This window comes from Nesoenas mayeri, assembly GCF_963082525.1.
Source record: "Nesoenas mayeri genome assembly, chromosome: 1".
Lineage (NCBI taxonomy): Eukaryota > Metazoa > Chordata > Aves > Columbiformes > Columbidae > Nesoenas > Nesoenas mayeri.
The window spans coordinates 181014217-181027599 of record NC_137541.1 but is presented as its reverse complement, the minus strand read 5'-3'; the positions used below and the strand labels follow the sequence as shown (position 1 = coordinate 181027599).

Genomic DNA, 13383 nt, shown 5'->3' with positions numbered 1-13383 from the left:
TCCAGCCAGTGCAGTTCACCATAAACTGATCAATTTACCCAAATGTGCTTATCTGAACTGGCCGAGTTTGCACACCAAGAAGACGTCTTTGCAGAACACATCACCTTTTCCTTTTTCTTTTTTTTTGGCACAAATCCTTTATACTCTTGCAGCAAGCTCTTCACCATACAAGACTTCAGAGATCCTAGCCTGTACAAACACACCAACGCTTATCCTTCCACAGAGTAAACTACAAAGACAGCCAAGTGCCTGCAACAGCTTTGCTCCTCCAGCCACTTTCCCTTCTCTATGGAGAGCACCAGCATAATTACACTTCAGACAAAGGGGTGTTCTTGCCGAGCTCTTTAATTCCCTGCAGAATTCGCTTCATATGACCCACTTTCGTTATCCCCAGGTCCTACAGAAATTCAAAAAAAGAAAGAGAGAAAAAGAACATTTATTTATAAAAAGGAAAAACACAACCAACCAACCACAAAACCCAACAAAAACACCCCATTGATTGTGATCTAGCCATGCAGCAGATGTCTAGAAATGTTTTCACTGCAGTCAACACGAACTGGAAAAGATTCTATGCCACTAGCAAGTGTTGCCTAACAAAAAAAATTGCTTAGAGCATACAATAAATCTCTTTCTTTCTCTGGCAGACAGAAAATTACTTACCTGCAATGACGACAACCCAAGGCACTGCAATATCTGTCAAAAACATCTTTTGCTTGACTTCTAAGTACAAAAACCTTTCACAATTTCTGGCAAAAAGAACAATCTCCCCCTCCTCTCTAATATAGCAATCGAATGCTATAGTAGGATGTGATGGATTAGAGCTTCTGTCCAGCAATGTCACTTGATCTGAGGCCCTATGATGTCTGTTTTAATCAACAAACACACATATCCCCAGTTTCTCAAGGGAAAGTGGATGTAACAGCTACAGGCATGTAGGACAACTTCCCTTTAGAGAGCAATAGAAAAGGTAAGTATTTGTTTTTCATTCCAAAAAGGTTTCATCTCCTAACATGGATCTTCTTGATTAGAGAGCTGGAAGAAAAATTCTCAGAAACATGACAGTCACATCCCAAAGGAAAACGTAAAAAGCACAAGCGTAAATCTCCTTGTAGCCACCACTAAAGCAATCGCATCAGCTGAAATGTTTCTAATATAAGTTTCTGGGACCCATCTCCTTACGATTGATGACAGACAAGAAATGTTTGCAGCAAACCTCTTCCAGCATTAGTAACAGCTTTAGCAGCACCCGTTTGTCAATTTTGACTGGTCCAATGGTGAGAGGAGCAGAATGGGATGCTCAGCTGTGCTAATGATCCCCAGCTGCGCTAATGAATTTTCAGCTCAGCTTGGTGAAAATCTGCTTCCCTCATCTGTACAACCCAGCTTTGAAAAATGCTTTAAAATCCTTGTGTTAATGATGTTGAGCAAGTGGCGGATTCAAGCGCTAGTAATGTGTAGAATAAACCTTATGTAAACAGACTCTGATTCAATAAAAAAAACGATCTATTTTTCTATCATAGACATTCTTTCATTTTAATAGGAAGATTGTCCATTACAAAGACATTAAAAGGCAGTGTAATTAAGGAGCCTGAAATAGTTTTTCTCATAATGAGTGAAAAATGAAACCATACATAATATTCTGCACATACTCTACACAAAGACTGTATCTACCCTTCTACAGCCACAGAAACCTCAGAAAATCTGCACTTTATATTACTTAAAAGTGTTAGCATGCAATTAATTTTCCATTTCTCCAAAAGAAGAAAGGGGTGGTAAGATGCCCATAAATTAATTCTTTTATTGTAAATGTAGCAAGGCACAGATTAAACAGGTGGGTTAATTTTCAGCGAGTCAAGACTGAATTCTGGTTATGTTAGAGATGAAAAAAACCCAACTGGTTGTTTCTTCAGTTGAAAACTGTCATTACTATAAATACCTGACCAGCCTTTACAGCCCTCAGGCACAAAGGTGCCAGCATTAAAGAATTAAAGATTTGTTCATAAAAGTCCCCAAATCAAGTACTGTTCATAAACCCCTCTGAAAAAAGCTTCTGGTTTTCCACACCACATCAATTTACATTTTGTTTCCTCTAATGGTCATCTCACTTATAAAAATGTGTAGTACTAATTTTTAAGTTAAGAGAACTGATGTAGGTAGTAGTTGTTAAACTCGTCTCACAATGACAGTAATATTGTTCATTTTAAATTTGGAGAATATTTTCTTTTTTATGCTAAACTTAATTTTTCCATGAATCCAAAATACGCATGACTACTGAAACTACTGAAATAGCTTAGTTGCTACATGGAGAAAAATCTATGTAAGGAAAAACCCATAAGGATACTTCCCAAACCATGGGAAGCCACACGTGTTAAATGTTAAGAACTTGCAAATTCTTCAGAACAAACATTTTTCACAAGCAGAACTTTTGTTGGACAAGCAACACAGCGAGATGCTGCCAGACTTCAAAGATCAGAGGAAAGAATCATATTCTGAAATTCCCAGAAAACTCAGCCACTTTTTCCACCAACCTTTACAAAGTATCGTCAACAACGCCTACATTTCAGAGGCGATTTGTGGTTTATTTCCCTTCCAGTTGAAGCTGCTGTAATGTAGATCAGAACAGCGAGTTTCAAGAGCCTCATCACAATTTTTGGGACCCTTCTGACCCCACTGCCACACTCCCAGGGAAAAGAAAAACAAAATCAAACCAAACAAAAAGACCACCCAAGATAAACTCTGAATTTTTAAGCTTATGTAATAGTTTGGTTTGGAGGAAATTAAAATTTATACATTCCTGACACTGGATGCTATCTAGTACTGTCAAATTTACTACTGATGCAGGAAAGTTTGCAGAAATTCTCTCATCTCAGACTAAATCAGCAGCATATGATACATCATTCAACAAACAAGATCCTCCAAAGACCTCTGCATTTTCTGAATGCATGAGTTTCATCATGCTCTACATAATCTGTCCATATTTAATTGACAACTAATTAACAAAAATTCAGTTTGACTAAAATATAGCTTTGAGGACAAGACTCTAGCCAGAGTTTGAGGAAGCAAACAGTGCTTTTTCTCCCCAGATATGGCCTTTAAAACTACAGGATCAGCTCTTGTTCTACTCTCCCAACCTACTCTGCCACCTTTAGGCCTTTCAGCAGGTGGGGCTCAAAAAATTCTCAAAAAGTCAAAGAAAGGCTGGGCAAGAAAATTGTTGCAACGGCTCTCAGGAGTTCTTTATCTGCATTATATTATGGTGATTGCCTGTCTGCTTAACCAAGAACCCACTTATTCCAGGTTTGCCCCACAGATTTTGGCCAAGCGTACTCCCAACGTAATACTACCGAACAATTTATATAAACGCTCCTTAACATTAACATCTTCCATTAACATCTTCTCTACCCTATGTGCATCCCCAGTGTCAAAAGTCATCTAGCACGCTTGAAGTTGAGCAAATCTTACAGAATATTTTCCCTGCAAACACACTACTGCGAAATACAGAGGTGAAATGCCCCAGTCCTCAACAGAGACTTCAGCTCGACAGGCACTGCTCATCAAGCTGACACGAGCCATGGAAGCCCTTTCTTCAAAGAAATCAACATTGCTATGGAGCTCTAAGGAGATGTCACCCTGCCAAATCCTGCCAAATGTGTTGCAGTTCTGACTGTTACTAAGTTGTGTGCACAGGAAAAAGCTTATCAATGCTACGATGCCAGTATTTATTTCAGAAAAATGAGAGTCTAGTTTTCAATGAGTTTGCTTGTAAAAGGTTAAAAAAAAAAAAAAATCACGACAGCCTTTCTTTCTACAGTTTCTAGAGTACAGTGCAAAATTCACTGACCAGTGTTTCCTCAAGGGAAAGATAATCACATGGGTGTAAAAGTCTAAGATTCCCCTAAATAAAATCAGGCGTAGGAGGCTGGATAAAGGGTATTATTGCAGGGGCTGGGTGGAGGGAGGTACATAGTTCCACTTGGAGGTGCTCTCCATTTGCCAGTTGCCACACACAGAACTAACCAAGAATGGGATCCACAAGCTACACAGAAATATAATTAGAGGTGTCCAGTTCTTCAGGCAACATATTGATCTATTCCAGTGATGCATGCAATGGATGATAGTTTCATCAAATCCTTTTCTGGACTGCTTTTCATCTCTACTTTTGACCGCAGAAAGACAGGCCCAGAGGATTCAATTAAAATGGGCAATGATTTTTCCTGTTGTCGTCATGAGAGGTAATAGAGGTAAATGTATTGCACATGACTTGAGAGCTTGTGGATCAATGGCGAGCCCATTTAGTCTGTCAGGAGGCACAAGCCTTGCATTGGAGGAGAGGCTGTAGACAGATTATAGCCTGCGAGAGCCCCGACGACTCATCTGCACTCCTCGATAGCTAAAGGAGGAAATATTAACAGGGCGGCTTGTGATGTGTTCCTCATTTCCTAGGAGCCACATTACACACCTTGACAGCAATTCTGGTGAGAAAACTGCAGGCTGCTTGGAGCCATCCTTAACTGGTTCCCCGCACAGATGGTGCCATGGATGTAATGAATGGTGCGAGTGCTAAACTTCGCTATTTTAAATTCAGTATTTCCACACACAGTGTGCAAGCCATGCTTGGCCAAAAGCCTGGCCTACCTTACAAGTGGCACTGTATGGGGCGATTCTAGAGCAAGACCTCTGCTAGCACACAGTATACTATACCCCTGCCAACCGGTGCAAAGCAACTCCTTGCCCAGCTATGCTGAGCAATTTAAAACCTGTGCACAGGCTTCCAGGCAGCACTATATAGAGGGGACAGTGAAAGTCTGTCTCTGCACAGGCTCTATTTAAGACAAACTTTTAGATATTCCAGGGCATAGGCCTTTGTGATGGGGTTTTATTTATGCTGAATCAGCATGAGTCTTAGCAACAGGGGTAACAGGTTGATGATAACCCTGATGCAGATATTTCCTTGGTTGAAGTGTCAGTCTTCTGGGCGTGTAGTCAAATTGGTACCTGTCAGAAGCAAGGCACGGCCAGAAGTTTAACACTGATTTTGCCTACCATCATTCATTCCAACAAATTCATCGTCTTGATTTATTTTCAAGATTTCATAACATTTTAGCAAGCCTAGGCATTGTGTGATGCTGAGTTTCCCAGCTGTCACCATTTTAAGTAGTTTTAAATCTCTTCCCTGCCCTTCCAGAACAGGGACTTGCGATATCCATCACTGTAACATTGTGGTAGATTGCTTGGGACAGTTTTCTATTTCTAAATTTTTGTAGGCAAAGACTATCCTGAAACTGTCTCTCTGCATTAGGAACTACCCTGAAAGAAAGGAATCTAACTTCCATGGAAAGAAGCTTAGGTGGTCTAATAACAAAGGGTAAAATAATACACAACAGTCAAAGGGATCATCTCAAACACAGCTATTTTCAGCAGCTGCATTCTACTGCAACAGTCACACAAGGCAAGCACTGTCTTATAACGTCAGGATTTCATACTATATAAGAAATTCCACCAAAAAGTGGTACAGCTGTATGAAACTGTTGCTTCTATCTGGCAATTACTGCACTGTGGCTAGAGCAATGACTTTCACTCCAAATGTAAATGTTTGCAATTTATACAACATACTATTTCCTCTCTTAGGTGCTAAAAGCAGTTGCAAAACACATTATCAAGAACTCATTACTACTGAGTTCCTGGAAAAAGTAATGTAATGAATCCCCAAAGATATAGCCTCTATTAGATATAATGGATGCACTTAAGTCATTGTTGAAAAAGACCAGCAAGCTCAAATAACAGCCTCAGCCTGCTAGGTAACATCTCTCCTGCAAAACTTATAAATCTGACCTCAAAGGTTGTAGAATTTTTGAGACAATTTTTAAAAGTGCTCTTTTTTAAATCTCTACAGCTAAAATCAGGCAGAGGTTGACCGGGGATGAGAAAACTTATTGCAAAGGTCTATTTCGACACACAAACGCCAATAACATGTAAGACCAATGCTGCAATTTATTAAGCTGCTTATCTCTCTCACACCCACTATATCCAATACATATACAATAAATCACCTGAAGCAGGTCAGCCCCTTGTAGCTTCTGACCTTGAAGTAGAGAGATTCAAACTTATTATCACCAATTCCAACTGATCCATACTGATCCCGTTTAATGGAAACAGTGAACTCTTGAAGATAACATTATATTACACTGATGTCAGTAAGATATCAAGCGTGCTTTTCCTATGCCTTCTGACATAAACTATAATGCTATCATTCTGAGTAAAGTGCAAAAAAAGGAAATTTCGGTTAACACAGATACTTCTGGTTGCAAGTACAAGTCAGCACTTGAGAAATTCAGGCCAAAGGACAGCGCATATTAGTTTACTGCATATTTGCACAGTGTAAGCCAAGCTACAAGCACATAACAAGTGCAGGGAAAGAAGAAAAGTTGGTTGTTGTTTTGTCAAAGAAAATGGTCAATAGCAGAAAAGTAGCACAAAGGAAATACCTTAAGATCTCGCCTTTCCAGATGTAAAAGCTCAGAGCCTCGGATGTCATGGCTGATGAAGATTTCTTTGTACTCTCCCAAACTGAGCAGATCCAGCCAAGCAGCAACTTCATCTGTGCCCCATTTTTGAACTACCAAAGTTAAGAGCAAAACCCCCTTAATTTCTACATGCTCAAATGCATCACAAGCAAAGGTTAGGCCAAAGAGAGTGGAAAACAGAGTAGAACTGCCGTGCTAGCAAAGGGAAAGGTTAGAGGTGTAATTTCCACAAAAACTGACAATTTTCTTTTTACATGCAGGTTACAGGTTAGCAGTTAACATGAGAAAGTATCTAAACAAAGTTGGGGTTCTTTGCTTTGCAGCCATGCTTTCAGCTTTACTCCAGTTTCTTCAGTAAAGCCTTCAGTAAACCCTCATGTCCCAACAAATTCACATTAAACCATCTTAGGATCAGTGGCGCAAAGTCTAATGTTGTTCTGCTTTATATATTAATTTATTAGTATCGTCCAGGGAGAGGAGCCTGCAAAAACTAATTAATATGTAAAATTAAAATAGCAACAATACCTCTAATATAGCAATGGCAGCAAGCAAGTCTGGTTTTAATTAACAGTTTATAGAATTCTTAATTAATGCAACTTCATTCTTTAAGCTACTGTGTTACTTAGGCCATTAAGAAGCTCTCTGTAAAACATTGTTCTCTAAGGTTAGTTGCCCACATTAGTCCTAGTAAGACCACATTTATTAAAAAAAATAGTTATGCTACTTATTGCTACAGTTTTGCAACTTCATTCAATACTGATCAGTTTTACAACGAAGTAAAATCTAAAGTCTAATCTAAAATCTGAAGTCTGATCAACAAGTGCAAGATTTTGCAGATTTTGACCAACTGTCCATTAAAAAGAAAAAGATGTATAAACAGTTTTAGGACCATCTGATCACTCTTTAACTCCTGGACATAATCTTAAGGAATTAAGTTCATGGATAAGAGTGGGAAGAGAGGAGAGTGGAGTTTGTTCAACTTCTACTAATTAAAAAAAACCAATATTGATTGTCATGGCTTTTTGTTTGATTTGTCTAACTTGCTGAACTCAAAACTCATCTGAAATTTAAGAATAACCGGTTAATTAAACCAGTGTGATAAAAGCTACTGTGCACCTTCTGAAACTAACCTGAAAAACCTGAACTGGAGCTTCACGGGGGAAAAAATGTGTTTACCTACGACTTGTATTGCTACGTGTTAATCACATGTAACCACCAGCAAAGACACAGGTCGTGTCACATGACGAAACTATCTAAATATTTTCTGAGTAGTTCTTTGGTTCATTTGGAAGTCTTGGGGTCTTACTGAATGCTTTCTAAATGCACTGAAAGAAACCGTCATCCTAATGAAGACGTCAGTTAGCTCAGTTGCTTTTCACTTTGACCACTCTTAGGTAGAATGCATCATTTCAGCTCTTAGTAAAAAAAACCCAAACATAAAATCACATTTTCCCCAAACGCTACTATTTTTCTTGTAATTTCAAAACACATACCAGGCTGAGGGCTGGTCTTATGCTTCTGAACTTTTTCTTTTTTAAACTTTGGCACTATGCGAAACACTGTACTTCTATTGTTTCTTTTAGCATAATCCAGGGAGGGATCCTGCATGAAAGAAGAGGCACAGTTATATTTAATTAACAGAAAACAACAGTGACATTACATGCTTAGTTTGTAATTCATAGTTAATTGAAAAACTAATACAAAATTTTACTTTCATAAAGAGCAACGTTGGGATTTAACTCTATACTTATTTCATATATATGTTTCAAATAACTATTCGAAACTTTTACATTCACAAAAGGGAACAAAACACACAAAAATGCCCTAAGCTTAGAAGCTTGTTCACAGCAGACAGAGAGGTTTCAGCATCACTACTGAAATTGTCCCTCCAGATCATGAGGGATTGTAACTTACTGTTCCCTATCAGAAGAAAATACAGTTCAATTAGAAACAGGAACTATTAATCAAACTCACCTCATCATCATTAGGTTGAAAAACATAATAAAGCCAAGGTATTTCAGCAAGTTTTCTCAACTCTATTTCCACGCTGTGCAAAGCATCAGACAACAGCTCTTCATGGGGAGCTTCTAACTGCTGTTCATAAACAGGCCAGAAAAATAGTATCTTTAGTTTTGTTAATGTATAACATTTAAATTTGGATATGCTGTTACTATACACAAACAGATGACTACTTTGCAGTGAGTGTAAGCAAACAGTGAAAGCAAATAATCTTACCAAATTAAATTTTCCTTCAGAGACACATCAGACCACCCTGACACTACATTTAGTATGGTTCCAACCACAAAGGGATGACTGAGACAGCTCAGTCTCTCGGTGCAGACCAGCTAGACCTAGCTGTCAATCACTGTCATCATTCACCACACTCCTGAGTCATAGAACCATGGAATCATTTTGGTTGGAAAAGATGTTGAAGATCATTCAGTCCAACTGTTAACCTGTCAAGTCCACCTCTAAACCATGTCCCCAGGTACCTCATTTGCACATCTTTTAAACACCTCCAGGGAGTCTTCAGAGAGCAGAAGCTATCAGATAACACCAATACAAGAACAGACTAGAAATTGAAAGGAGCAGCACAAGGGCAGATAAAACCTGACCAGAAAAACAAGAACCTGGAAAATCTTTGTATGAAAAGCCATGTGAAAAAAAAAATTGAATAGAGGGTAGTAAGCCTGAGTTATTGTTTGCAAATGTCTTCATATGATAGATGGCTCTCTCATGGTCAAGTAAGAGGAAACGGATCTTAGCAAAGATGCTCCATTCCCAAAGGTCTTCAGTGGTGACACAATACCTGTACCACCCCTTCTAAATAGATGAGACACGGAGTGACAGCCACTGCTGCTGGCTGAGGGTGGGAAGAAAAGGGACCAGGCATGGAAGAGGGGCATGACTGCACCCCCAGATGGGAGACAAAAAGCCAAACACATCAGTAAAGGCCAGAGGAAAAGAAAGTGGAGCAGTGTAAAAAACATAGGACTTGCTGACTTAGGGGAATTCGGCTCTATCAACGCTCTGAGAACCCCATGGGGGTGGTGCCAGTTTTCCTTAAAACCCTGGTCTGAAAACCATTCTGCAGCTGTTGTGTGAGACAAACCTGTGAGAAAAAGGTAAGGCAAACAGCTGACCCCTGGCAAAGCTGTTTTGGGCTTACCTGGGGTTGCTGAAACACCATTTTGGGGTAAAGTTTAACCATGGAACTAGTTGCTTGCAATCACTCATAAAGCAATCTGAACATCTATTTCTCTCTTTGAAGTAAACGTAGTCCCAAAGCAGTGCAGAATATCCTTTTGAAAGGCTCTAATTAAGCTATATCCTAGTGAATGCATTTTTAAAAAGGAGTTGTAAGAGAATCTTTGATCTCTAGTGCTGGAAAAAGATTTTGACGTTGTTGGGGTTTAGAGATAAATTACAAGCCCCCATTAATTTATCCTACCTAAAAAAAATATTTCCTTTGCTTCAATCATTTGCATATGTGACCTTTCAAAGGAGAGACCAGCTTTAGTAAGATATTGCTGTTTAGTATAGTGATACTGGAAATATAAGCTCCATCTTGTTATTCTGTTCTTTATTCTAATGTTCACAGAATTGAGTGCCCATAAGCAGATTGGTCTTTCTTTTGCCTTCCTTTTTTTTTCAGTTTGAACAGTTCAGTTAATTTGGAGCACAGTGGGAGACCCACTTGTCTTTGAAAAAGTTACAACTTTTCTTGTGTTTTCATTTAAAAAATATTTAAGTCACCTATTTTATATAAATGAACAAAGCAAATAATTCTCTCTTTCTCAACAAGCACTTATCTAATTGCTTGATTCTCAAAGGAAAACATTTCACACGGGGACCAAAAAACTCTCATCTGATGGTGAGGAAGTGTATACCTTGGCAATATTGCTCCTGAAGTAAAGAGTGACATTCTGTTAAAGGAAGAGTCAGCAATTCAGAGTAAATTCTCTTTCCACAATGCCTTGGAAAAGGATCATATTTCCAAGGTGGAAATTAACACTATGAATGAAACAATGAAAATAAAGGATTTTTTTTCAATTCCTTCCCAAAGGAAATTTTTAATATGAAAATATTTTATTTCAGTGAGCTTGGGTAATTTCATTCAGTTGAAATGAAACATTCTGCCATACTTCTCCCTCAAGACACTGGAAAACTGAGCTCTGTTCTAAACTGGAAGTGCTTTCTAAAAAGCCAAAATTGAAATAGTGTAGTTGGAAAAATATCTAGACAAAAAATAGTATGTTTTATTTTTTACAAACTGTATTTCAGCCATAACCATCTGGGAGATTCCACAAATCAGCTTCATTGTCCCCTGCCATCCTATCACTAAAAATCCTATTTATAGCTAATTCACTATTTGTTTTAATCTAGCTGTTTTATGAACTTTGTTAATCATATCTTACAGAAGGTGGCAGGAATCATAGCTTCCTTGTGTATGCATTTACATTTATTTTGTCTCCTTCAGGAGCCATAATAGAAAAACTCAAGAGCCATTAAATGGCAACAAAAAAAAAGCTTACCAAGTAGTATCTATAACAAAGGCATCAATTTACTGCTATCAGGAGCTTTGATCACAGAAAAGAGGGGTGAGGGAGAACTGAAGAGACAAAAAAATAACCAGGAGGATACTAAAGAAAGAATATCTGTCTTTGTCAGATGAGAAAGATAATTTGGAGAACAGTGTATGATGGCAGCGGCTGATGCATCAAGGAAGACCTGACATTTAATATGTCTCTATTTTAATCAAGAAAGGGACCAACATACATGTAGCTTCAGTATTTATAAAATGCGTGACAATAAGGTTAACCAGGGTGTCTTGTTATTGTGACTGTGAAATACTGTTCTAAACAAGCACAATGTCAAATGAGTGCAATGGACAACTCTGGAAGATTATCTCATTATCTTCTAAATGGCCTTTTTATTAAAAAATGGGTTTGATGCAGATGCATGAAGACATTTGCACAAACCATAAGGAGAAGCAAAAATAGAACATGTAAAAATCAAAAATGGACAAATGAATCAAATTAAGCTTCAGAGCCTGAAGAAGGGACCACCCCCCTTCTAATGCACCCCAGGATGCCATTGGCCTTCCTGGCCACAAGGGTACAGTGCTGGTTCATGGTCATCCTGCTGTCCACCAGGACCCCCAGGTCCCTTTCCCCTACACTGCTCTCTAATAGGTCATTCCCCAATTTATACTGGAACCTGGGGTTGTTCCTGCCCAGATGTAAGACTCTACACTTTCCTTTGTTATATTTCATTAAATATTTCCCTGCCCAACTCTCCAGCCTGTCCAGGTCTCTGGATGGCAGCACAGCCTTCTGGTGTGTCAGCCACTCCTCCTAGCTTAGTGTCATCAGCAAATTTGCAGATAGTACACTCTAGTCCCTCACCCAAGTCATTGATGAATATATTGAATAATAATGGTCCCAGTACTGACCCTTGAGGGGTCACTAGACACAGGCCTCCAACTGGACTCCACCCCATTGACCACAACTCTCTGTCTTTTTCCCTTCAGCCAGTTCACAGTCCACCTCACTACCAGATCATCCAGACCACACTTCCTCAGTTTAGCAGCAAGGATGCTGTGGGAGACTGTGTCAAATGTTTTACTGAAATCAAGACAGACCACATGCACTGCTTTGCCATCATCCATCCACCTCGTTATGTCCTCATAAAAGTCTATGAGGTTGGTTAAGCATGACTTCCCCTTGGTGAAACCATGCTGACTGCCCCTAATGACCCTCTTATCCTTGATATGCCTTGAGAAGGCACTAATGATAAGTTGTTCCATCACTTTCCCAGGGATGGAGGTGAGGCTGACCGGTCTACAGTTACCTGGGTCCTCCTTCTTGCCCTTTTTGAAGACTGGAGTGACATTTGCTTTCCTCCATTCCTCAGGCACCTCTCCCGTTTCCCAAGACTTGGCAAAGATGATGGAGAGCGGTCCAGCAATGACCTCAGCCAGCTCCCTCAGCACCTGCGGGTGCATCCCATCAGGACCCAAGGATTTATGAATGTTCAGATTGCATAACTGGTCCCTAACCCAGTCCTCATCAACTAAGGCAAACTTCTCCACTGTCCTGACTTCCTCTGGGGCCTCAGCGGTACGGGGCTCCCCAGGACAGCCTCCGGCAGTGTAGACACAGACAAAGAAGGCTTTCAGTAACACTGCCTTCTCTGTATCTTCTGTCACCAGGGCACCCACCTTGTTCATCAGTGGGCCTGCACTGCCTCTGGTGTTAGTTTTATCTGCCATGTATTTGAAAAAGCTCTTTCTGCTGTCCTTGACCATTCTCACCAGGTTTATTTCTAAGGAGGCCTTAGCTTTCCTAGTTGCCTCCCTACACCCTCTGACAACAGCCTTATATTCTTCCCAAGTGGCCAGACCTTCCTTCCATGATCTGTAAACTCTCCTCTTCCACTTGAGTTTGTCCAGCAGTTCCCTGTTTAACCACGCAGGTCTCCTGGCTCCCTTCCTTGACTTTCTATGTGTCGGGATGCTCTGATCTTGAGCTTGGAAGAAGCAGTCCCTGAATGCTAACAAACTATCTTGGGCCCCTTTACCTTCAAGTATCCTTGCCCATGGGATTTCCCCCAGCAATTGCTTGAAAAGGCCAAAGTTGGCCCTACTGAAGTCCAGGGTTGCTATTCTGCTTGCTATTCTGTTCCTGCAACATGAGATCCTGAACTCCACCATCTCATGGTTGCTGTAGCCAAGGCAGCCCTCAACCTTTACCGCTTCAACCAGACCCTCCTTGTTAGTGAGGATGAGGTCCAGCAGTGCACCTCTTCTAGTCGGCTCCTCCACCCTTTGCATCAGGAATTTATTGTCAATCCTCTG

At 39.9% G+C, this 13383-nt stretch overlaps 1 protein-coding gene across 2 annotated transcripts in view; it reads right to left on the bottom strand.

Annotated features, from left to right (window-relative positions):
• Positions 1 to 307: 307 nt before the first annotated feature.
• The window catches only part of DGKH (diacylglycerol kinase eta), a gene marked incomplete at both ends in the record, with an annotated part of 161055 nt that continues 147979 nt past the window's right edge, over positions 308 to 13383 (bottom strand). The window contains 4 exons of one of the 2 annotated variants that reach the window (XM_080352427.1): positions 308 to 397; positions 6486 to 6616; positions 8018 to 8126; positions 8499 to 8618. In XM_080352427.1, the coding sequence (XP_080208553.1) occupies positions 308 to 397; positions 6486 to 6616; positions 8018 to 8126; positions 8499 to 8618 (450 nt within the window). The remainder of the gene's footprint in view (positions 398 to 6485; positions 6617 to 8017; positions 8127 to 8498; positions 8619 to 13383) is intronic. The other variant, XM_080352428.1, reaches the window with a different exon arrangement.